The following is a 26882-nucleotide window of genomic DNA, read 5'->3' on the forward strand; positions in this document are numbered from 1 at the left end:
GTGGCAACCCACTCCAGTGTTCTTGCCTGGAGAATCCCAGGGACGGGGGAGCCTGCTGGGCTGCTGTCTATGGGGTCGCACAGAGTCGGACACGACTGAAGCAACTTAGCAGCAGCAGCAGCAGCAGTCTTCAATAGGTAAAGGAAAAAAACCATTGTAAATCCATACAACAAAATACTGTGCAGCAATAGACAAGAACCAGATATCAAGTCACACAATCACATGAATGAGTCTCAAAGACATTTTGCTAAGTGAAAGAAAGTGAAACGTGAAAGTCGCTTTGCGAGGGCTGACTCTTTGTGACGCCATGGACTGTAGCCCACAAGGCTCCTAGGCCCCTGGGATTCTCTAGGCAAGAATGCTGGAGTGGATTGCCATTTCCTTCTCCATGGGATCTTCCCGATCCAGGGACTGCACCCAGGGACTGAACCCAGGTCTCCTGCGTTGCAGGCAGATTCTTTACCATCTGAGCTACCAGGGTAGCCCTAAGACTCACCCAAAGAGCAGCCCTTTGTATCATCTAATCATGCCTCAGTCTGGAAAAGCCAAAATTAGAGAGGTGGACAGAGATCGGTGGTCATCAGGGGCTCTCTAATAGAAGGAACCAGGGCTCTTTGGGAAAATGTTTAACTGTACCACTGAGGCAGTGAGAATACAAGATGATTCCGAAGCATCTCAGAGTGCCAGAAAGTAAGGAAGTACTTAGAGAACAAAACCGAGGGGCATATCAAAGGGACTGAGAGATCTTGCAAAGGCCAAAGATGAACAGTTTGAGCAAGAAACCAATATTATAACTCATAGTATGTAATACTCGAGTCCATCTAACAGGAAGAGATAATAAAAATAAAATACATAACTTGGGAGGAGGGACAAAACGTTTTACGCTTTTTCCCTACAAAAGCATAAAAATAATATATATAGATACTCCTCCAGGAAGTCAAGCTTAATTTCCCTCCCTTTTAATATGGGTTGGACTTAAATACTCATTTCCAAATAGACCAAAAAGGAAAAATAGGAACTTCTCAGGAGAAACATAGCAGGTTCCATTGGAACCAAGTGACAGGCTTAACTCAAGAGTGACTAACCTCACATGCTATGCCACGGGCTAAAAAAGGTGACATCTCACCTCTCAAAAAACCATGACGCTAGGGCACCCACAAGTAGTGTGCTCAGTGGCCCAGTCGTGTCTGCCTCTTTACAACCCCATGGACTGTATCCCGCCAGGCTCCTTTGTCCCTGGGATTTTTTTCAGGCAAGAATACTGGAGTAGGTTGCCATTTCCTTCTCCAGGCGATCTTCCCAACCCAGGGATTGAACTCTTGTCTCCTGCATTGCAGGCCATTCTTTACTGCTGAGCCGACAGGAGTTACAGCCAGTCCTGTAACCAGGGGTAACTACCAGAAAAATCCAAATCAAGCCGCATCCTATAAAATACCTGAGGAGTGCTTTTGATAACTTAGGGGTCATGAAAAACAACAAAAGACTGAAAAACGGTCACAGGCTGGAGGAGACCAAGGAGATAAGAAGGTTGAAAGCAACACAGTGTCCTGGGTGAGGTTGTGCACAGAAAGATGTTAGTGGAAAAAGTGGCAAAATTAGAATAAGGCCTGAAGTTTAATTTTTAATCTGATCAGAATTAATTACATATTATTATTATATGGTTTAGTAAAGCTATTTAATATTATTTGATAAATATACTAAATTCTATGGTTAGCATTATCTAAATTCTATTTCCAAACTGGACTTTTTCAAATTCTAGAAATAGATTTGCTTTTGAACTGAGGTGTTGGAGAAGACTCTTGAGAGTCCCTTGGACTGCAAGGAGATCCAACCAGTCCATTCTGAAGGAGATCAACCCTGGGTTTTCTTTGGAAGGAATGATGCTGAAGCTGAAACTCCAGTACTTTGGCCACCTCAGAGTTGACTCATTGGAAAAGACTTTGATGCTTGGAGGGATTGGGGGCAGGAGGAAAAGGGGACGACAGAGGATAAGATGGCTGGATGGCATCACGGACTCAATGGATGCGAGTCTGAGTGAACTCTGGGAGTTGGTGATGGACAGGGAGGCCTGGCGTGCTGTGATTCATGGGGTCGCAAAGAGTTGGACACGACTGAGCGACTGAACTGAACTGAACTGAAGGTGGCTCAGATGGTAAAGTGTCTGCCTACAGTACAGGAGACCTGGGTTCAATCCCTGGGTCAGGAAGATCCTCTGGAGAAGGAAATGGCAACCCACTCCAGCACTCTTGCCTGGAAAATCCCATGGACGGAGGAGCATAGTAGGGTCCTCAGTCCATGGGGTCGGAAAGAGTCAGACACGACCAAGCAAATTCACTTCACTTCACTTCACTTCGAAGTTTTTTAAAATGTAACTTAAGAACCATAGAATATCTAGTGTTCCTAAGAATAAAATGAAAAAAGATGTGTAAACGCTGTGTGGAAAGAAAAAAAAATTACAAAACTTTACTGAAGAACATTACAAAAGATTTAATCAAAATGAGAGAACCATTTTCATGATAGTAAGCAACAATATGGTAGAGGTTTCAGTCCTTCTATAACCTATTCAAGGCAATTCCAATTTAAAAATCTCATCAGGATGTTGTTGATGAACTCCAAAAGCTGATTCTAAAATCTGCAAAGAATAACAAAGACCTGAGAATAACCAAGACGCTCATTTAGAAGAAAAATAAGATGGCATGTTTACGGGGCTGTTAAATCTTAGCCAAACCTCCTCGTTTGCAGACTAGGAATGATGACACATAGCTCACAGAAGCTCAGTGATGACTATATGACGTCCACTAGGGTTGACACACAGGAGCAGATGAACGCTGTTAACCCTGGAATGTGGTGGATGTGGGCAGACTAGGGAATCCTGGGTCCTGAGCTGAGCTTCTTCTCAGATCACACAACCCACTGCTTACAAATGTTATATTCACACATACACTCGACATCATAAATGCTGAAGAGAGGCTGATCCGACAATGAAATGCATTCAGCATTCTTCAGCCAACTCTAGTTTAACATTCTTATCCTAAAAGAATACTTCTAAAAATAAAAGTTGTTCTAACCTTAAAAAACACAGCTGAACCTCTGGTCATGAAAATTTAATGGATGTCAAATGCAGTGTTTGGATTTCCATGAAATGTCAACCAACTCCACTTAAAAAGAAAAACGTTAGCTTTAAACGAAGCATAGATGAAAGACTGGAAGAATCGATTTAGCAACAGAGTGAGTAACACTGCTTTTAATAGTGTTCAACTTAATGTTCCTTTCTGAGTGGGGAAAATTAATCATATTTATTCAAACACTGCAAATCTATTTAAATTACCTCAGTTTTCAACTTTGATGACAGTCACTTAGACCTGTAATGTACACGTGCATTAGGTGAACTGCATCACCTGGGTGATTAGAAGAACTAATCTTTGTGGCTCAAAGAGTGAGAGGGAAACCAGAACCAGCCGGATCACGGCACATGAGACATTCTACAGGGCAGCCGGGCTTCCTCGGTGGCTCAGTTGTGAAGAATCCGCCTGCGAATGCAGGAGACGTGAGAGACAGGTTCAGCCCCTGGGTCGGGAAGATCCCTGGAGGAGGAAATGGCAACCCACTCCAGTATTCTTGCCTTGGAGATGCCAGGGACAGAGGAGCCTGGCGGGCTACAGTCCATGGGGTCACAAAGCATTGGACATGACTGACCGAATTTCACATCACAGTGCCCCTCATGCATGTACTGAAGCTGAGCAAAACTTTCCATAACCAAACATGAAAAAGAAAACCACTGCAGTCTCTAAAGCAAAATAAACTAAGTACTTCAATTAAAAGCAGATAAACAGATAAAAACTTAAAAGTACAAATCCAGATGAAATAACTTTATAATTAGTGTGGTGATAGAAGAAGTTAAAGCTTAAATTTATTAATGTGGATAGCCTTTCCAGTAGTTTATTAATCTGACTGATGAAAGAGGAAATTGAAGTACAGTCCACTTAGTGAGAACTTTTCAGGAAAATTCAGTTAAAACCAAGTCATGTCCAGTGGGAAACAAAAAAATCCAGGGTGGAGACATAGGGTTCTGAGCAGGCAAGAAAGCAGCGCAGCTCAGAAGCCCCAGGTTATTGGAAATCATGCCGCTGCCCTGGGGATTTTAAAGCCAAGGAATAGTTTGGGTACTTGGGAGCTTGGCAAGTCAGAAGAACACCCTCAAGTCTGATCAGAAAACCCAGGTTTAAACAATACAGTATACTAACACAAATATATGGAATTTAGAAAGATGGTAATGATGACCCTATATGCAAGACAGCAAAAGAGACACAGATGTAAAGAACAGACTTTTGGGCTCTGGCAGAAGGCGAGGGTGGGATGATTTGAGAGAATAGCATTGAAACATGTATATTATCATATATGAAACAGATCACCAGTCCAGGTTTGATGCATGAGACAGTGTGCTCAGGGCTGGTGCACTGGGATGAGCCAGAGGGAGGGGATGGGGAGGGAAGTGGGAGGAGGGTTTAGGTTGGGGGACACATGTACACCCATGGCTGATTCATGTCAATGTACAGCAAAAACCACCAAAATATTGTAAAGTAATTAGCCTCCAATTGAAATAATTGAAAAAAAAAGAAAACCCAGGTTTAAGACTTACTTAGACTTCCTTAAGGTAATTGTTTATTTTTCATGTAGCAAGTTTTAAAATTCAGTAACAATCTGATGTACCGGAATACATTGTCCTTTATTTCATCCTAAGTGATCATAGTTTGCTCATAAACCTCTTAATCCAGGCTTGGTAACCAAACTGTTTTCTCTCATAATATGTCTGACACCATGTGTACAGGGTTTTTCTTATGCTGAGATATAGTTCCTCTACACTCAGTTTGTTGAGGGTTCATATCATAAAAAGATGGCAAATTTTACAAAACTATAAAATATAAATGAATGAAACTGTGGAAGACACAAATAAATGGAAAGGCAGTCCATGCTAATGGGCTAGAAAAAGAAACACTATTAAATGTCCTTACTGGCTGTAGTAATCTTCAGATTCAATGAAACCCCATTCCACTGGCACTTTTCATAGAAATTGAGAAAACAATCCTAAAACTTGTATGAAATACCAAAATGTCCCAAATAACCAAAGCAATCATGAGCTGAAGTGGTTTTAAGGCCTTGGTAACCTATGTAAGATCGAAGGCAGGAGGAGAAGCGGACGAGAGAGGATGAGATGGTTGGATGGCATCACTGACTCTACGGACATGAGTTTGAGCAAGCTCTGAGAGCTGGTGATGAACAGAGAAGCCTGGTGTGCTGCAGTCCATGGGGTCGCAGAGTTGGACATGACTGAGTGACTAAACTGAACCAACGTAAGCCACCAAAACTTTACATAGTGCCTCAAGGTTAAGAAATCAAACCTAAGGACATCCAGTAACAAACAGCCAAATAGACTTTCCCAAATAACTCTTAAGCCATAGGCCATCAAGGAATTTCCCTGCTTCACTTCCCCATCTTCCCTGTATGTCTTCTCCCTAACTTCTGTAGGTGGAACACTCCTAGCAGTTTCCTGTTAGGAGTTTGATTTTTTTTTTTTTTGCAGGGAGGGGTGGCGGGGGGGCCCGCGGGCATGCCTCAAGGCTTGAGGGATATTAAACCTGGTGGGCCCTGGCAGTGAAAGCATCAAGTGCTAACCACTAGACCACCAGGGAATTCCCTGAATTGAATTTTGCTCAAATAAAATCTTAAAATTTTAATATACCTCTAAACACACACAACGGAATGTTCCTCAGTCACGAAAAAGAAATTCCGCCATTTGAAACAACATGAATAAGCACAGAAGACGTTATGCTAAGTGAAATAAGCCAGACACAGAAAGACAGAAATTGTACAGTCTGACTTATATGTGGAATCTAAAAATGACGAAGTCAAAGTCATAGAAATAAAGGGTAGAATGGTGGTTACCAGGGGCTGGGGGCTGGGGAAACGGGAGATCCAGTCAAAGGGCACAAGCCTTTGGTTATAAGAAGAATAAGTTCTGGGGATCTAACACACAACATGGTGACTAGTTAACAGTGCAGCATTGGAAACTTGAAATGGAGTAAATCTTAAACTTTCTCATCACACACTGAAACATGGTAACAATGTGAGGCAATAAATGTGATAATTAACCCGATTGTGGTAATCACGTCACAAAGTCTACACAGACCAAATCATTATATTGTACATTTTAATTATATACAATTTTGTTTGTTAATTGGGCTTCCCAGGTGGTTCAGTGGTAAAGAGTCTGCTTGCCAATGCAAGAGAATCAGGACATGGGTTCAGTCCCTGGGTAGGAAGATTTCCTGAAGGAGGAAATGGCAAGCCAGTCCAGTATTCTTGCCTGGAAAAGTCCATGGACATAGGAACTTGGCGGGCTACAGTCCATGGGGTCATAGAGTCAGACATGACTGAAGCAACTTAGCATGCATACATGCCAGTTTTCTTGCCTGGAAAATTCCATGAACAGGGGAGCCTGGTAGGCTGCAGTCCATGGGGTTGAAGAGTTGGATAAGACTGAGCTACATGCACGCACACTGTTAATTTTACCTCAAAAAAGCTGGAAAAAAAAAACTTAAGACAATTAACATTTGCTTTACTGGTTTTCTCTATTGCACTTTTTTTTTTTCCTATTTCATTGGCATCTTCTTTTATCTTTACTGTGTTCTTTCATATGCTTGTCATTTAATGTACTGGTCCTTTTCCAACTTCCCAGTATTTAAGCTTAGATCATTGATTTTTAAGCTTCTTTAATTTGATCAGAATTTAGACACAACAGTTTCCCCCAGAACACTGGTTTAGTTGCAAACTTCAAATTTTGAAACGTCTTTTCTTGTCTTCATCAAAATATTTTATAATTTCCTTATGATTTTTTTCTTGAGTCATAGGTTATTTTGTGTTCCTTATTTTCCAAACATTCGGAGGGTATTCTGGTTTCATTTAGCTATTTTTAGTTTAATTCTCAGAAAACCTATTGTACAGCTCCCATCTTTTTGAAAGTTGGTGTATTCTGGTATATATTCAATGTAAGCTGGAAGGTATGTTCTATTCTGAAGTTGTTGGTGTTGGTGTTTTATATATGTCCATCAGCTCCTATTGTGTTAAAAGTTCTTTAAACACTTACAATTTTGTCTGCTTGTTCTTTGTGTGCTATGTCAACTTTCCCAACTGTGATTTTGGATTTGCCTTTTCCTTTAAGTTTTGATTTTTTGCTTTCCATCAATATATTGAGTTGGCGAAAAAGTTCATTCAGGTTTCTCCACAGCCTCTAATAGCCAAATCCCAAAAGAACTTTCTGGCCAACACAGTATTTTTATGCTTTCTTACTAAGTGTAAGCATATTTAGGATTTTCATGTCTTTCTCATCAATTCACTCTAATCACTATAAAAATATCCATCCCCTGCAATATTTCTTGAAGCCTCCCTAATTTTAATAATTTTTATTTATTTATTTTTGGCTATGTTGGACCTTCATTGCTGTGCAGGCTTTTCTCTAGTTGTGATGAAAGTGAGTCACTCAGTCGTCCCTAGACTATACAGTCCATGGAATTCTCCAGACCAGAACACTGGAGAGGGTAGCCTTTCCCTTCTCCAGGGGATCTTCTCAACCCAGGGACTGAACCCAGGTCTCCCACATTGCAGGTGGATTCTTTACCAGCTGAGCCACAAGGGAAGCCCAAGAACACTGGAGTGGGTAGCCTTTCCCTTCTCCAGGGGATCTTTCCGACCCAGGAATCGAACCCAGGTCTCCTGCACTGCAGGCGGATTCTGTACCAACTGAGCCACAAGGGAAGCCTTGTGGTGAGTGGCGGCCACTCTCTAGTAGGGTGGGGGCTTCTCATTGCTCTCACTTCTCGTTGCAGCTCCCGGGCTCTAGCACCCAGGCTCAGCAGTTGTGGCACACGGCTGTTTCCCCTGGGTGTGTGGGATCTTCCCAGACGAGACTGAACTGGAGTCTCCTGCATTGGCAGGTAGATGCTTTACCACGGGGTCACCACAGAAGCCCTTCTGAAGCCTGCTTTTACGCTAATTAAACTACACTCCCTTTCGTTTCCATGGTATTTTGTTGTTTTCGGTCAGTTGCTCAGTCATGTCCAACTCTTTACAACCCCATGGACTGCAGGATGCCAGGCTTCCCTGTCCTTCACCATCTTCCGGATTTTGCTCAAGCTCATGTCCATTGATTCAATGATGCCATCTAACCATCTCTTCCTCTTTTGCCCCCTTCTCCTCCTGCCCTTAAGCTTTTCCAGCATCAGGGTCTTTGCAGATGAGTTGGCTCTTCACATCAGATGGCCAAAGTATTGGAGCTTCAGCTTCAGCATCAATCCTTCTAATGAGTATTCAGGATTGGTTTCCTTCAGGATTGACTGGTTTGATCTCCTTGCAGTCCAAGGGACTCTTGAGAGTCTTTTCCAGCACCAATGTTCAAAAGCATCAATTCTTTGGTGCTCAGCCTTCTTTATGGTCCAACTCTCACATCCATACATGACTACTGGAAAAACCATAGCTTTGACTGTACGGACCTTTGTCAGCAAAGCGATGTCTCTGCTTTTCAATATGCTAAGTTTGTCATAGGTTGCCTTTCAAGGAGCAAGTGTCTACAGTGATTTTGGAGCCCAAGAAAATAAAATCCTGTCACTGCTTCCACTTTCCCCCATCTATTTGCCATGAAGTGATGGGACCAGATGCCATGATGTTAGTTTTTTGAATACAGAGTTTTAAGCTAGCTTTTTATTTTTTAATTGAAGGATAATTGCTTTACAGAATTTTGTTGTTTTCTGTCAAACATCAACATGAATCAGCCATAGGTGTACATATGTCCCCTCCTTCTTGAACCTCCCTCCCATCTCCCTCTCCATCCCACCCCTCCAGGCTGATTTATTTGCAAGGCAGCAATGGCGAAACAGACATAGAGAACAGACTTATGGACACAGGGAGAGGTGAGGAGAGGGTGAGATGTATGGAGAGAGTACCATGGAAACTTATATTACCATATGTAAAACAGACAGCCAATGGGAATTTTCTGTGTGTCTCAGGGAACTCAAACAGGGGCTCTACAGAGCCAGCTTTTTCACTCTTCTCTTTCACCCTCATCAAGAGGCGCCTTAGTTCCTCTTCCCATAACCTTTATTATCTTCTCAGACATGATAATTGATATTCATTCATCCATTTATGGCTCTCCTCAGTAAGAATGCAAGTTCTGAAAAGAGAGGCTTTTATCTATTTTCTTCACTGCTGTTGCCACAGTACTTCAGGACCTGGCGAAGCAGGCACTGGGAATACCTGTGAAACGGATGAAATCTCCCTCTGGGTATTGCTTTGGCTGCAACTCATGTGTATGTTTGGCACTTTGGGAGAAATCAGTCCCAAATATTCTGTAAACCACTTTCATTTCCTATGCCACGAGTCATTTGCGTGGGTTTAAAAATTCTTCAGTGTGGCCTCAGTGGGCTGATATAGTTGCTTCTTAACTCTGTCAAGACCAGCGAACAATGCCTTATTCCACACCATCTGTTGTCTCCCTTTATGGCCTAGGTCATGGTCAATTTTAAAACTGTCTCAAGCATCTGAAACCAGTGTGGGTTGCAGATGCCTGGATGCGGCTCACACGTCATCTAGGTTGCCAGCTGTGAAGTGCACATTCCCACATTTTTTAACCTGACAGTTTATGACTAAGTAGATTATGTCCCAGTATTATGGTGTCTGGAATTCAGTTTAGACTACTCCAGCGCAGATAGAGGTGTTACCGAGAGTAAGGAACTCTCTGGGTGCAGTCAGCATTCTAATGAGGAAAACCATACAGCTGATGGCTACCTCAAGCTCTTCTACTAATTTCATCACTGATCAGCCTTATATCACCGAAAATAATGGGTCCAACAGTAGCTTCTTACAATGACAGGTTAGAAAGGGGCTCTTACTGAACACCTAGTGGTACTAAGATATGATGGAGTTTGACTATATTAATCAGAGGTACTTCCCACTGCTACACAGACGAGGTCAAAAAAGACAACCAGCAAGACTCTTGGGGTAGCGCCTGAGGCGTAACCGCAGAACAGCACTGTGTCCAGCCACTGGGCTGGGGGTGGGGGTGGGGTGCAGTTCATGATGCTGAGAGGAGCAAAAGTCTGCCCTTGTCTTACTCACATCCACCTTGATGTGAAACTTTTTATGCAAGATGTAGCCGGACCACCTAGAGACAGCGCTGGAACGTCATTAAGCTTACAGGCCTGGCTGTAGGAAGCATTGTGCCTGACTGCTAATAAAGAAAGAAAACTTCAACAGCTGTGTGTGCTGCAGAATCTGGCCTGGGATCTAGTTTTACCCTCATCTGCTGGCAAGGCTGTGAGGGAGCAGCTGATTAACTCTCATCTGAACCTGGTAACTCACAACCTAACAGAAATTACCCGGATCTTGGGCACCAACCACACAGCTCAGGCCAGGATCTGAGGACACGATGAACACTCTTCAGGTTCTGTTTAGGGATCTGTCAGTTGGGCGGTCATGTATAGGCTTCCCACATGGTCTAGCGGTCAGGACTCCTGGCTTTCACCCAGACGGCCCGGGTTCGACTCCCGGGATGGGAACGTGGTAACACTTAAGACTTCCCTGGTGGCTCGACTGTAAAGCGTGTGTCTACAATGCAGGAGACCCGGGTTCGATCCCTGGGTTGGGAAGATCTGCTAGAGAAGGAAATGGCAATCCACTCCAGTACTATTGCCTGGAAAATCCCATGGACAGAGGAGCCTGGTAGGCTACAGTCCATGGGGTTGCAAAAAAGTCAGACGTGACTGGGTGACTTCACTCTCACAGGCTTCCCTAGTGGCTCAGACAGTAAAGAATCCGCCTTCACTGCAGGAGATCCAGGTTTGATTCCTGGGTTGGGAAGATCCCTTGGAGAAGAGAATAGCAACCCATTCCAGTATTGTTGCCCGGATAATTTCATGGACAGAGGACCCTGGCATCCTACGGTCCACGGGGTCACAGTGAGTTGGACATGACTGAGCCACTAACACGAACACAACAACGTGGACGGGCAGCACTGGCACCGGGACCCAAGCTCTCAGCCGTATTTTCTTGTTAGAATGGTCAACAAGGAATATCGTTCTTTGTCCCTTTTGATGTTTTCACCTTAAGTCTATTCTGGCTGACATATATCAACACACGCACATAATTCTGCTTGATATGTTTTCTTATGCCTTGTAAGTTTTTCCAGAAGTATTTCTATTGTAAAAGACATGAAATATGTACGGTTAGAGGTTGTAACAAACTGCTTTGAAGTCTTAAGAAATCTTAAGATTATACACAGTATTATTTTAGATATTTATTTTTCAAAATGACCAGAACCCTGTGACAGGTAGAGATTTTTTAAATGCCAATCTCTTTAATTAAAAAAACAATATATACCAGAGACCAGGAGAACAAATTTCCATGCCCCTTTTATACTTCGCTTTCTGTTCTGACAAAGACTAAAAGAGAATGGGCCAGTGGGAATTGCCTTAGTCCAGTAGTCCATTTGAGCTGCTCTAACAAGGTATCGTGGGTAGCTTATAAACAGCAGAAATCTTTCAGTTCTGCAAGCCAGTTCAGACCAGGTGCCACTGTTGTTCGGTTCTGGTGAAGGCCTCAAGGTTGCGGACGCCGACCTCTTGCTGTGTCTTCACAGGGCAGGAGGAGCAGGGAGCCCTGTGGGGCGTCTTGAAACAAGGGCACTGATCCCATTCCTAAGAGCTCCACCATCATGACCTTGTCACCCCACAAAGGCCCAGCTCCTGGTACCATCATATCAGAGGTGAGGATTCAAACATACGAATCAGAAGGCAGGAGGGAAGCTGGAGGACATAAATATTCAGACAATGGTAGGAATTTATTAAATACAAGGGTATTAAGTAGGCATTTTAAGCCCAGGTTACAATCACAGAAATAACAATAAATTATGTGGGAAAATTTAAAAGTACACCAAAAGGGGCAGATATCAAAAGATGGGAAATGAATCTATAATCTGAATGCAAATTTCTTTAAATTCTGGAACTGTGATTTTAAGAAAAAATAACCATGCTAAGTATAAGTAAATCATATGCCAGAGTGGAATTTCAAAATATAGGTTGTATTTCCAGCATCATGAAAAGAATCACTATAAGCATTACCTTAAAATGTTTTTATCAGAAATATAGTTTTGGTAATAAACCACCTGATAAAATTATATATAAACATGTAATCAGATATACTATACATATATAATTTTAATACACTCATATGAATACTCTTTATGGTGTATTTTGTATAAAATAAAATTTAATTTTAGATTATTAAAAAAAACTGGCAACAAGTTCACAAGACCTGACCACCTACCAGGTCAGCTCCCACGCTCACATTCTGCGCTGAGAAGCCCTCACACGCACCAACAGAGAATCCCAGTGAGCTGGTCCATGTCCCTGCAAAAATTCTCCAGGATGCAGAGGTAGCCTTGGAGGTGCTGGTGGAGGAGTCAGGGCCGCCTTTCCGCTCAGGGTGGTTTGGGGAGAGGGGAGGTATGGAGGTATGGAAACCTGAATTGAAAGTTTCCTGTACGGTTAAAACGGTCCACAACCCACCCCACCTCCTCCAAGAAATGTTGGGAAAAAAAAATTTTTTTTTAAATTTGAACGCTGAAAGTCCCAAGCTTCAAGTCAAGTTTCATGTTAGTACTTTCAGCCAAAAAAACACCTTAGTTCTCTTCTTTTACTTTCTAGGTTTATCACCAAATATCCTGAAGATACCGCTTTTCTTCTTTTAAAGTGGCCAATGTCTTCATTGCATCTAGTTTTTCAGCTCCAGTCTCTCTGCTTATTATTTCCACAAGGGCATCGTGGACATCCTTGGCCATATTCTTGGCATCTCTAGAGAAAAATGAGTAACAGCATTCTGTTTAACAACAGGAACTGTGTACTAAATCCTCTTGCATTCACGAATCTCAGGCTGGGCCTGCGTCACCACACTGCAGCCCCCCTCCATCTCTCTGGAAAGTGACCCTGAGGTCTCCAGGCACTGGTCACCACCACACCCCCCAGCCCAAGGCCAGGCCTTTGCCCAGGGACCACCAGCACATGCAACGCTGACCACCCCGTTCACAGCTTTAAGTCCTTCAACGGGCTCTGCGCTCCAGGAGCAGCCGAAATCTTGACGCGCCTGAGGACCTCATGCGCTGGGCCCTCCTCGCCTCTGCCCTCCCTCCACTCTCAAGGCCTTCCTGGGGCAAGGAGCTCCCCCGAGAGTCTAAGCCTGCATACCTGGCAGGCACACGGGCACACAGTCATTAACAGGCACATCACTGAGAACTTGCTGAGGGCTGCCTTGGTGCAGTTCCACGGCCCAGCTCTTTCACTGCAGGCCGGGCGAGGGCCCATGCAGCCCCCGCTGCGCCGTGAGCACTGCTTCCCCGGCTCTCCCACAGGGAGTGGGCGCCTGGGGCAGAGGGCACCTCGCCCAGCTCCCGTCTCCAGACACCTGCACGGGCCGAAGTGCCGGCAGGCACTGTGATGTCTGCGGCGTGAGTAACTGCCAGACAGGATTCCACTGTGCTGGGAGCTGAACTCACCCTGCCCCTTCCAGCGAGATTCCTTGAAAAAGCCGTAATGGCTGCTCCAACATCCTGCTCCTGCTCAAGCCCGCCAAGAGCACCCCAAGGCCACCCCCCTGCCCTTCCTCAAGTCCGGGGCTCCAGCTGCCACATCTCCTGGGCCCTGCGTCGTCTTCTTACTTGACTCTCAGCAGCAAAGGCTCCCCCTTGAGACAGTGTCCCCTGGGCCGAGGGACAAGCTCGCACCTTCCTCGGTGGCTCCTCAAGGTCCCCTTTGTTTAGTCCACACTAGAGGCCAAGGGGCGTTCACTCTGAGCCCTCACCTCAGACCAGCTTGAGTGCTATCAACCTCACTTCACGGATGTGAAAGAATGAAGCACCAGCGATGGTGAAGGGTTACTTCTGGGCTAACGTTTTCAGATCTCAAGTACCAGTTATTCATATACTTGTACATGTATGTTTGTACGCGGACTTCCCGTCCATTACTTTAGGGCTGCACTTAAAACTTCAGCCTAAATCTGACAGCACTCTCCTCTGCAAACAGAAGGAAGACCAAATACTTCACTAGAAGCTACATGAAAACATAAACCAACGCAACATCCAGGAGCTCAGTCGTTTCTGACCTAAAGCAGCTTCTTCTATCTGAGGCGTCGTTAATGGGTCGTGAAATCAACTTAGGAGCCAAAGTCAGCTTTCTTTAAAAATGATACAACGAACAAATAGACATTATCAGAATGTACCACAGAGAGTAAGTCCAAAAAGTAAGTTCTGTTTTATAAACCTTTTCAATTATATTTATATGTACTCCAGGTCATTATGCCAATATTTCTTTTTCTGTGTCAGTTTTAGAAATCAAAAAAATCCAACCTGGTAACTTAATGGAACATTTTTAATGCCAGGAAGGGAAGTGTTAGGATAAAAAAAATATAAGTGTAGTTTCTCATTTCAAAACTCCTTTTTAATTAGCAAACATTTTGAGTTCCATTAAAACACATAGCTAGTTCCTAAATTTTTTTTTCCCCTATGGCAATCTTGGGTTTCTATAACGGATCTTGTCTCAAAAAGGAGATGAAACGTAAGAATGACTGCTGGCGTATGTCAACTTTGACATTACAAATTATGTCTTAAGAAAAATCCTAAATTCACATTCTCAGTGAAAAGTGAAAATGAAAGTTGCTCGGTCTGTGTCTGACTCTTTGGCAACCCCATGAGCTACACAGTCCATGGAATTCTCCAGGCCAGAACACTGGAGTGGGTAGCCTTTCCTTTCTCCAGGGGATCCTCCCAACCCAGCAATTGAACCCAGGTTTCCAGCATGGCAGGCAGATTAATTACCAGCTGAGCCACAAAGAAAGCCCAAGAATACTGGAGTGGGTAGCCTATCCCATCTCCAGAGGATCTTCCTGACCCAGGAATCAAACCAGGGTCTCCTGCATTGCAGGAGATTCTTTACCAACTGAGCTTGAGGGAAAACATTCTCAGAGTCAAAACCAAAGCTGTTTTCCTAGGTTGACTGCACAAATCACACGTTTAGTATTCACTGATCAAAATCAATTAAACAATGAATTAGGCATAGCAAAAACAAACACAGAAACCTAATCTAAAATAGCACAGAGCAGTTCACAACGCACAAGTTAATTTTCTTTTGGGATCTTAGTTCCCCAACCGGGGACTGAACCTATGCCCCCTGCAGCGGAAGTGTGGACCCAGGGAAGGCTACATGAGTTAATTTTCACTCTGTTTTCCTGATAACAACTTCCTGGCTATGGAGGGTACGTAAAAATAATTTTAGAACTTATATTTCTATCCCTGTACTTGAGAATCAAATCTCCCACCCATACAGGTCCGGGTCATTAACCAATGGGCCCCTGGTTTCTTTAATGAACACCACCGACTGTCCCCACCCCCTGCACTCACCCACACACGTAGATGTAACCACTCTCCTGGAGGAGGACCCCCACCACCTGCTTGCTGTGACGCTGGAGGCTGTCTTGCACATATCTGGCTGGGCCTTCCTCCTCCCCGACAGCAGCATCTCTTGAGAAGGAGACTTCCAAGTGAGTGAGCACTCCACACTTAAGGAAGTGTCTGAGCTCGTCTCTGAAACACAATACGTAAGGAGTCACTGGAAGATTTGTAATTTCAAGTTGGAGAAGCCTGAGATGACACCTGTAGAGCATGGCAGAGCCTTACAACACGAGGGCTGTCAAGTACCTGAACAAATAATCCCTCTCCTTGTGTCGGCAGCCAAAGAACAGCCACGTGGCTCCAAAGCGGCCCCCTGCGTGTCGTTCCCGGAGCTTCTCTCTAAGGGGACAAGAAAGCTGAGGCCTGGCAGAAAGAACAGGTAGCAGCAGTCTCTCTCTCTCTTCTTGCCTCTCCAGGTAGATCTATAAAACCCAACTCTGTAGTCACTCAAAGTCCGTTTACTGACTTTACACTTCACTGTCCACAGGGTGAGTCGCCCACTCCAGGGCACACTAGAGAAAGTAAGTTTACCTCTGGGCTGAGACATCTATGACCTTTACATGACATCTCCAGAGCAAAGGTAATTCAAATGACGATACTGTGAAACCTCGACTAATTTCTACACTAAATACTAGCAACAATCTTATGACTAAAAACTCTCTTAGTGTACTAGAGAGGTGGCACAGGGCTTTAAAAGGCGGAACAGCCGGCTGCGCAATTTTCAGACGTGATTGACACGTCCCACTTTTTTGTTTTCTTAACAACAACAAAAAAGAAAACTACACAAAGATTTTGTCCGAAACATATCACTCCACTACCTGAGTAACATTACATAAGAATTGCTATTTTACACATAGGGAGAGAAGCACAATTTTATTTGTATCAAATAATTATGCCCTGATATGAAGATACATGAATTAATATTATTCTACTGAAAATTACTGGCGTTAGGGGTTTGACTTTGAAATACTGGGTGTAATTGGGTCTTTGTGACGACCCAGTTAAGGAATAGATGGATGCTGGGAAACGCTGAGGGCAGGAGAAGGGGGCAACAGAAGATGAGGTGGTTGGGTGGCATCACAGACACAACGGACATGAGTTTGAGCAAACTCCAGGAGATAGTGAAGGACAGGGAGGCCTGGTGTGCTGCAGCCCATGGGGTTACGGAGAATCGGACACGGCTGAGCCACTGAACAACAACAAAGGAACAGATGGGCAGCTGCATGTCAACACAGCATACAGATGTGCTTGAAATCTGTCCCCAGCACACACACTACAATCTATAGTTCAGGGCTGGGCAGTGGGGGAATAAACACCACAGTAAAAAAGCAAGTTCCAGCACAAACCAAAATCTCTAGACGATATATTCACTTTTCCCACAGTGACAAGCTATGCTAAGCTATCACACATTTCATAATAATTTTTTAAAATAAAAATTTTACAACTGAAGTCCAATATCCTAAAAACCCCAGAAGAAACAAAAAAAAACCGCTCTATTATACTCCCAGCCAGGTCCACGAGGGATACATACCTATGTTGCAGGAAGCCAATGAAGGGGGCCACGCCCGCTCCTGGCCCCACCATTATGATGGGGACTGAAGGGTCATTTGGTAAGTGGAAAGAGTTTGTTGTTCGAGGAGAAATGAATATCTGAAACATTAAGGCAATGCTCATTAAGTCTGAAAAAAACAGAACCTGAACAAAAGCATATAACCAAGGTGCTGTCTGCCAAGGAAATCAGAAAGTGAAACTTCCCCTTAATTTCATCACTTCCCCTTTCCCTTAGAAGCATCACAAAATTAAGTAGCAGCATTAAATCTTACTGAAACCACAAGCACATCTGTCAACACAGAGAAATAAACAAGTCTGTCTGGTAAATTTTTTTCTTTCTAAATCAAAAGTATTTTTAAAATGACAGGGCTATTTCCGAGGTATAACACTGAATAAATAAATAACTAATGAGTTATTTTTCTAGGCCCAAAGTAGTGGGCACCCCATCATATGCATCATGAAGAAATGCACACACAAGATGAAGACATGGTCCTTCGCATCAGGACATAAAGGGGCAATGCAGACGAACGCCAAGATGGGGTGAAGGGTTTAAGCGGAAACTAGGCAAGTGAGCGAGAAATGAAGGGGCTGCCCTAAGGATGCCAGAGCACTTCTCGTGGCCTCTGCTCCTGTGCATCCAGGGTTTGCTGCAAAGCTAGACTAAGAAATGAGACACACATAAAAATCTTTTTGCTACAATTTCAAAAGGGTTTTCTTCTAAACCATGTGCCAGGGACACTTACAAGGAATCCGCTTGTTAACGTACTTGACTCTCAGTTTCACTCTGCCATGTGCTTCAGTTACACTGAGTGATATTAACACTTAAGAATGACAGGAATCGCCCCTACATTGCATACAGATATAATCGTATATATTTTAGCCTTTAATTCAAGGGAAGCTGTCTGAAGTTCATCCACAGGATGGATACAGTACTTTTCAAATGGAGAACTGGCAGAGTTGCGTCAAATGACTATTCTAGTTTTGGAGTGAAGCTGTGATGGATATTACATTAGCCTTATTCAACTGATTCATCCACCTAACAATTTTACTGAAGGTACCCAATATGACAAGCACTTAGGATGGAGAAATGAGCAAACCAAATCTATGTCAATGGGATGCATATTCTACTGTGTGAAAAAGACAACAAACAGACATTCATCTACAGAAAGACAGATAATAAATAAGTCCCATGAAGCAGAATAAAACTGCTGAAGAAACCACACTCCCATGTTCCAGGGACGGCGAGGAGACGGGAGAGTACTAGTCGGCACCTGCTGCTCACGCAACGCTCACCCTGTCTGGGCTCAGGGCGCCAGCTCTGCACCATGACCTCCTTCACCTGCATTCAAAGCCAAGGAGCATCCCTGACCTGAGTTATCCCATTCGAGGTCAGAAGGGAAGATGAGAGAGGCAAGTCCAGCAACTCCATCGGGCGCGGAGCTCCTGCTGAGACCTGGCACAAGCCTGGCCACTTGCCTTTCCCTGCGAGGCTGGTTACGTGGCCCAGCCACCCAGGAGCGGGAGGGGACGTCTACTTCCTGGGGGCAGGGGCATCTGTGAACCACAGGACCACCTACCAGTTGGGGTCGGTGCGTGGTGGATGGATCGTGGACAAAATATGGTATTACACGGCAAGATGAAACTTAAGTAGTTATGAATTACATCCTTTCTATCTGTACCTCCAGGGCCTCAAAACTGGGCAGTCAATAAAAATCTGTTAAACTGGGGAAGGAAGACGAGGAAAAGGATAGGAGGAAGGAAAGACAGACAGACTATGTGAGAGGCACCCACATTTGGTGCTTGTAATACAGGTGTTTCAATATGCTATTTTTAACTTTCTGGAGATCTGCTATTTTTATGAGACCATGAAGTGGCACCATACTTGTGTGTCAGTTCTATTACTATAGTATTTCTTTCCAAAAGAGAAGTTTCTTGGTTCTCAAAATTTTGTGGATGTAAGGAAACACATGTGGTAAAACACCTGTTCCAGGGAGCAGACTGGGAAAACACCAAGTTCAAGGGCAATTTTAAGCCCCAGTCTTAAGCTCGCTCAGGTATATATCAGAAGTCTTAATTCCCCCAAGGGCTGTCAACTTTTTAATTTCAGTAACTTAGAACAACCGAACCAGGAGTAAGACATTACAAGTGTCTTATTTTTCAAAACCACGGAAAAGACTTCATGATAAAGACTCAACTTCTTTTTTCGATTTCAACCATTCTTATGGGTGAGGAGGGAGAATGTAATTGTTCCCTTTGCATACGGTCTCAAATGAGATTTTTGACAAGTGTGAATCAAAATACAAAACACAAAAGGTCTTCTGTTTATAAATGTGATGAGCAAGGAGCAAAGACTGCACTGTATACAATTCATACTTTACGCATTGATGAAACACATGAACTATTTGATACTAAGTGAAAATTATGTTCTAACTTTCCAAAAGACTAAAGCTGAAGTGTGGCATAGAGTTCCCTTTGAATGGTTTATTGGTAGCGAACGATGCAGGGGACATTTTCCAACTAAGCAATGAAAGCTTTCAATATCACCAAAACTGCACTCTCCTCATACCTTGGGAGCCAGGGCTTTCTTGCCATCTGCATGGTTTGTACACGTGTACGGCTGAAGAATTGATTCAACCAAGGTGGCCAGCCAGCCCGTGCACACGCCTCTCCGAAGAACCACCTCCGTGGTGTTAGACAAAAACTCCACGATGTTAAAAATGAAATGAAGCTTCCCTGGGTGAAACAGACTTGAGCTGCAAAGACAGAGAGGCGAGTTTTTAAACTCCGCATCAGGACTAACACATACGGGCCAGACCAGGCCTTCTTTTACTGCACTGGGGGGTATTTCTGAGCGGGCACTAGTCACCTTCTCACTCTTCAGAGAACAGCTCTGCTGTTTACTGCAAAGTCAGCCCTGCCCCCAGCGTCCTGATATCACTCAGGACAGTTTCTGGTTACCTGTGTGCCCCCAAGACTAGATGAGATTTATACAGAACCCCTCCCTCTCCTCTTCCTCCTCCACCCCCAGCAAGGCGGCCAGGCACACCAATAAGGCCGCAGGGGGAGGACTTGGAGACTCGCTAAGTGAGGACATGGTTCTGGACCACAAGAGCCATGGAAGATGCCACGCCCTACGAACTCTGGGAGGACAGGAGGCCAAGCCTGCTTTTCTTCACTCCTTATCACATCTGCTACCGTCTTCCACAAATCTGGTAAGTTTTCAGTAAACAGACCTGTAGCTAGCAAGGATTTGAAAGTCGGAGTTTCATTGTATTTTAGGAGAAAGACGCTATGTATTATGTTAATAAGCACCAGTACCTTGCACACGAGTATAGTCTGGGTTGGAGCTTAGGAAGATGTTCTAGAAAAAAAGCAAAAACAGGCAACTATTAATTCACTCCTACTGAAAATAAAGTATATGTATACATGTAAACTACATGTAAAGGTCTGACTTCTAAGTGTTCTCTTATTTAGAATATTCAAAACAACTGTTGCTTCAGTTTTCATCATACTTTTAAGTACCTATACATTCACTGTGAGTAAGCAGACCATTACTAGATGCCACATCCAAATCTTACAGACCAAACAGAATCCGTTTCCTTAATGTGAAGTCAGTATTTCTACCTCAGGGCTGTTTGGTTTTTTAAAACCAGCGAACAGGAGTAAGAGTAAGGTCCACAAATGTTTTCTGGGGTGTCTCCAGAGTTTTCAGACTTGAAATAAAATCGTGACTCAAAGGTGATTAGACTGTGGAAAATACATAAACTGAAAATATTTTTCCTTCTTGTATTTATAGGGTTATGACAAAAAACTGGAGTGTAACAGTGGAGATTCTTAAATCAAGTTACCCAGAAATCCAGTGATTTCAAGACACATAGGTACTCTTTCAAAAGGAGACTAAGAGTCAATATTTGAATTGTCCACTAATAAAACTGTGGAAATTTTTGTGTTCAGTATGTTATCATTTTGATAGTTATTTAGCAAAAATTTGGAAAGCCCTTTCTGAAATGTCTTACAGTTGCAATGTCAGAATAAGATTTAAGAGAGGGCTCAACACTAACCCCTAGGGGTACTAAGTTTTCTCATAGAAATTAGGAAATAATTGAAGTTTCTCCAAGTCTCAATTATAGAAACTTCTAAAGTTTATAAGCTGAAGCGTCGATACTTTGGTCACCTGATGTGAAGAGCCAACTCATTAGAAAAGACCCTGATGTTGGGAAAGCTTGAAGGCAGGAGGAGAAGAGGATGCCAGAGGATGAGATGGTTGGATGGCATCAGCATCTCAATGGACATGAGTCTGGGTAAACTCTGGGAGGTGGTGATGGACAGGGAGGCCTGGCGTGCTGCAGTCCATGGGGTCGCAAAGAACTGGACACGATTGAGGGACTGAACTGAATTATTAGCTCAAAAGAAAGGCGATAAGAGTGTTCATCTGAACAGGAAAATGGGAAGAGCAGCCTCACCACTTGGAGGAGGACAGAGAACACTAAGAAGTAAAAACGGAAGGTAAGCCTGACTTGTCAAGGAGCCTGACTTGTCAAGGAGCCTGACTTGTCAAGGAGCCTGACTTGTAAAGGCCTGACTTGTCAAGCAGTGCCCTTCACTGTACTTGCCATCAGAAGGGGCCTTGCTGGCCTAACAGCACAAAGCACAGTACGCGTTTTCCTGTCACTATTTGTCACTCCAGGAAAACAGACAGGAGATGACAAAAGTGCAAGCATAGAAAGTATTAGATAACAAAGGTTTTAAAATCCTATAAACACTTACAGTCACCATCCCTGGTAAACGTCTCTAAGTCCGGACACCAGGTCCTTAAAGGAAGATCTGAAACTCTCTTCTGCTGGAGTACAAGGACCAGAAGACATGATCGGGGCAAAAACCAGGGTGACCTTCCATCTGGATGCCTGTCTCCCCAAGTCCACACTCGGAGGCACTGAGTAAAGCCACTGTTGATGCGGGGCCAGCACAAGGAGACCCTCGGGTCTTGAACCAGAATCTGGACCTGCCCAAGTGGGACACTTCTGAATCCTGCTCAGAGGGCACACTTCATCACACTCCGTCAATTATCACTATCGTTGAAAAAGACATTTTTCTTGGAAAGTTCATTTTTAGATAAAATTTGGCTAAGTGCTTTCTGAAAAACAGATTCTAGGCTAAAGGCTGAGCGAAAAAAGAGAATTATAACTGATTCTATTAATGGAGAAAAAGACTCTGCTGCTGGGAAAGATTGAGGGCAGGAGAAGGGGACAACGGAGTATGAGATGGTTGGATGGCATCACTGACTCAATGGACATGAATCTGAGCAAACTCCGGGAGACAGTGAAGGACAGGGAAGCCTGGTGTGCTGCAGTCCATGGGGCTGCAAAGAGTCAGACACCTCTTAGTGACTGAATGCCAACAATGATACTGAGAGAGCAGATGACAGTGGCAACAGCAGGAAAGAAAACCGGAAAAGCAACAAAACAAAACAAAATGGGAGAGATTCTCTGGCCTCAGGAAGGCAGTTCAGCTGGGTAAGGCCCCAGGAAGCCCAGCTGTGACACGCTTGCTTGCTGACCAGTCTGGAGACGTGCCCCCACAGGCCTGCAGGAACTCGAGGTGTCCTTAGCACAGAGGGGCTGCCCGGGGAGGGGGGCTGTGACGGCGGTCACTCACCGAGCAGGAGGCCGAGCGGAGGCTGGCAGGACGGGAAGGCCCGCAGCAGGTCGGACAGGCAGGCGCTGGCGTCCCTGACGAAGCGGGAGTAGTCGGCCGCCCCCTGCCTGCTGCACAGCTCCTGCAGCCGCCGCCTCTCCACACTGTCGCCGGTGTGGTCCGCGAGGGCGCGCAGGAATGCCTGTGGCCAAGAAACCAACAAGTCACCACACGCTCTGTGGTCACAGCGTCAGAATGCAGGGCTGGTGTCCACCTGGGATGTGCCCAACTATAAAGAAAAAGGGAGTGTGGCCACCAGGAGTGTGGCCGGGAAAAGGGCATTTTGTTTCATATTTGCTCTGATGGCAGCCTGTCGAAGTGGGAAGACCCACTTTTATTTTTTGGTCACCTTCCCTGTATCTTAAACTGACCTAATCAGTCATAAGTATGGTCTCAAATTACATGACAGGTATATGTGAGTAAGCAGGAAGTCAAGTCTCCCAAGCAAACTTTTTCTTTTAATATTTATTTATGCAGCATCTAGTTCCCCGGGCATGCGGGATTTAGTTCCCTGACCAGGGATCAAACCCAGGGCCCCTGCATTGGGAGCCCAGAGTCTTAGCCACCAGACCATCAAGGAAGTCCCTCATTAACCAAACGTTTTTATCTCAGGACACAATACCTGTTCCTGTCTTAGCTGACGACTACAACCTGGATTTCGATACTTATTTGACCACCATTAAGGGCTTTTTCTGACAGGCACTGGGTACAACAGGACACCTAACTTGCCCAAAAGGCTTCACAGGAGAATGGGAGCAACAACGCTACCTGAGACGGGAGTGGGCACCACGACATCCACGGCCCCTGCACCCGCAGGCCCGGATGCCCTTGACGGGGACGGCGAGAGCACATCCCCGCGGGGCCGCGGGTCTCCACTGACTAGCCAAGAATCCCTGCCCAACCTACCCAGAGACCCACCAGCTACAGGAGCGCAGGAGCTTACCAAGAACACTTCCAGCCAAACTTTCTCAAGTCAATACACCCTCCTAAATTACAGGCTAAACCAGTAGCATATTTCTCGCTTTACACTTAACAGAAAATTCACAGTATTAACAAAGGAAATACTGTATTATGTAGAGAACAAGTTGACAAACATGACTAAAACTTAAATTCTAAATATTTTTAACACAGTAATTGTACTCCAAGGAATTTATTTTTAAAAGAAAACTCAGACAGGTGTATACAGATGCAAACAGAAGGCTGACCTAAGTGGATTTTTAATAGTGAAAAACTGGAAACAATGGACCGTCCTTATATCAATCATTATTGCATCTTTTAGTAAGATCTCCAGTATGTTTCCATGTTGGGATATGCAAACTCATGATTTCTTTTTTTAAAAAAAGGCAGGTTACGGAACAGCGTATATACTAGCAACACAAATCCAAATGTTAACTGCAGTGTGACAGCGGCTCAGTCGTGCCTGACTCTACAACCCCACGGACCACAGCCCGCCAGGCTCCTCTGTCCTTGGGACTCTCCAGGCAGGAACTGGAGCGGGTTGCCCCTTCCTTCTCCAGGGGATCTTCCCGACCCAGGGACTGAGCCCAGACCTCCTGCTTTGCAGGCAGATTCTCTACTGAGCCACCAAGGGAAGCCCTGTTAACTGCAGGGGTCTAATTACAAAGCACTTTTGCTTCCCCAATTACTTTTGCGTCCAGACTTTTTACAAGTGTACTGCTTTTGCCGTAAGCAAAAATACATTTTTAAATATATACACTGTGAAGTTTTCAGAAATGGTAGAGTTGAACAAAAATTGTGAAATTATGCAGGAAATTTTCATCACGGTGCCTCATAAATTTACTCAAATTATACCTAGGACTAAGTCTCTCTATTGAGTTCACTCCGCGAAGACACCAAATGCAGTCAGCACCTCAATAAAACAGAGAATGAGCACTGCAGCGTGGACAGTGTAGCATAATCTTTATGCTACGCTTTTACTCATCAGCAATACAAGTTCGGTAAAACAGCTTGCGAAGTGCACCCACTAACAGCCACTAACAGGGCCCGAAAAGCAGCGGCAACGCTGGCGTGGCGCTGACACCTGGCGGACCAACCGACCGACCCGCGCCTTTCCCTCGGGAATCCTGACGCAATAAATTAACCGCCGACTCTCACACGAAAAGGGGTCTTCCCCGCCCGACATGAGTGACAGGTGAGGGAAAGCCCTACTCCCCAAGCCTCCTGGCAACCAGAGAAAACGCGTCGGTGCACAGCTGGGAAACCCATGTCATCGAGGGCCGCTTTCATCGCTGGTTGCCGCGCAACATCGAGTTAACGTCTAGTAAAACAAGATTAAGGAAAAGCCCTACTTGAAATTCTCGTTTCAAAAGAAAAGGTAACATTTCAATACAAGAGCAATTTAAAAATATTTGTCCATGATGTCACAGAGACACAGCATGGCTTGGGAACTATTCTGAACACAGGCTATGAAGACCACATTTTCTAGGCCTTCAAATGATTTAATAAGCTCTATAGACAGATAAGCATATTTTTAAGTAGGTACCAAAAGAACTTTAAAAAAACAGTACCTTCTTGGGAACGGCTCGTATTTCGAGGCACCAGGTGAGAAGGAACTGGAGAGAACACCTCTCAGGTACGTGCTGGGGCAAGGCTGCACCTGTCCAGGGAGATGGGGAAGAGTTCACAACACAGAAAATAGAGATGTTTCCAACCCCTAGAAACACTAACAGCTGTAATCTTTTACATTATAGTAAAATATCAAAGTACAATATGACTTTGGCCAACATTTATTCAGTCAAAAGATTTCCTCAGCAAAAATGTGAAAGAAAAATCCACTTTACAAAAACAATTTTATTAATTCAACAGTATTACTGAATCAGCCATACCTATGAAATCTAGGTTTACCAAACAAAAGGAAGGGAAATTATCTAACACCAAGGAACAAAAAAGCCCAGGAATCGAACTGGGGTCTCCTGCATTGCAGGTGGATTCTTTACCAACCGAGCTATCAGGGAAGCCCCTTCAAAAGATGGCAGTGGCCCCAAAACACTACCTGTCTTCCTCAGAAAGAATTTTAGAGCTGCCTGAGCTCTAGTTCCAGATTGTACGCAAATCACTGAAAAATAATTTCCTTTAATCATGGGAAAAGCAACTATTTTCATGTATTAAATAAGCAATAACAAATAGGCCATGAGACACAAACATAAAACAACTACCTCTGTTTTTGGCCACATCGTGCAGTTTGTGGGATGTTCTCCCACCAGGAATTAAACCCGGGCCCCAGACCTAACAGCCTGGAGTCCTAACCACCAGGGAACTCCCAACAAAAAGCAGTTTTTAAAACAGATTCATATAGTATAGCTTTTCTGCATGACAACTCTAGTGTGCTGAGAAACAAGGCAGTGCTGACTGAAAAGAAGCAAGCTGACACACTGGCTCAGCTGACCATCCCGCTGCACTGAGACCACAGTTACCCTGACACACTGGCTCAGCTGACCATCCTGCTGCTCTGAGACCACAGTTACACCATCTTTGTGCTTCCCCATTTGCTGTAAGCTTGCTGATGTCTAGAGTTCTGGAAAAGCTGATTCTTCAACTTCATTTTTAATGTCTGTAAGCATCCGATAAGCACAAACTCTATCACCACCTCATTCAGGATAACTGACTCGCCCAGGGCACCTGCGGTGGACGCTAAGGAATCCCACCCAAGACCAGCGAGCACCTGTGTCCCACCCTCAGGCACCCATGCAGACTCGCCCTGTCACCCCCGTGCCCCCAGGGACGTCCGGAGCAATAAGACACAGGGCTGCACCTTTCTTCCTCGTGTCTGCCTTAATCGTCATGGCGACACGGTGCTCTCTCCTGTCTGCGAGCTGCAGTCTCTGCAGCAGGAACTGCACTTCAGAGTCGCTGTTGGGACAGATCACGTTGAAGGCATCTCCAGGCTGGTAGGAAAAATCTGTTTTCTAGAGAAGAACCGACACGAAATAAAAAAATGCCACATGAGTTAAGAGTTTTAGCTGTGGGGCAACCAACACAGTTTTTCTTAGCAATTAGAATTATTTTGTTTCTAACAAGTAAGACCAATTAACTAAACAAGCATACTCTTATTAGGAGCTATTTTTTAAAA

General features: G+C 44.3%; 1 protein-coding gene and 1 non-coding gene across 4 annotated transcripts in view; one reads left to right on the forward strand and one right to left on the reverse strand.

Moving 5' to 3' along the window:
- On the forward strand, positions 10536-10607 carry TRNAE-UUC. The gene has a single exon. It is a non-coding gene; the product is annotated as a tRNA-Glu (tRNA).
- MTRR (5-methyltetrahydrofolate-homocysteine methyltransferase reductase) overlaps positions 11332-26882 on the reverse strand; it is a 32470-nt gene continuing 16919 nt past the window's right edge. For all 3 annotated transcript variants that reach the window (XM_018065662.1, XM_005694866.3, XM_018065663.1), the window contains exons 7-15: positions 26565-26718; positions 25321-25409; positions 22754-22934; positions 20417-20459; positions 19665-19851; positions 17079-17197; positions 15794-15886; positions 15497-15679; positions 11332-12899 (exon numbers count right to left, since the gene is read on the reverse strand). In XM_018065662.1, the coding sequence (XP_017921151.1) occupies positions 12758-12899; positions 15497-15679; positions 15794-15886; positions 17079-17197; positions 19665-19851; positions 20417-20459; positions 22754-22934; positions 25321-25409; positions 26565-26718 (1191 nt within the window). In that variant the 3' untranslated portion in view covers positions 11332-12757. The remainder of the gene's footprint in view (positions 12900-15496; positions 15680-15793; positions 15887-17078; positions 17198-19664; positions 19852-20416; positions 20460-22753; positions 22935-25320; positions 25410-26564; positions 26719-26882) is intronic.

Source organism: Capra hircus, chromosome 20, assembly GCF_001704415.2.
Source record: "Capra hircus breed San Clemente chromosome 20, ASM170441v1, whole genome shotgun sequence".
Classification (NCBI taxonomy): domain Eukaryota; kingdom Metazoa; phylum Chordata; class Mammalia; order Artiodactyla; family Bovidae; genus Capra; species Capra hircus.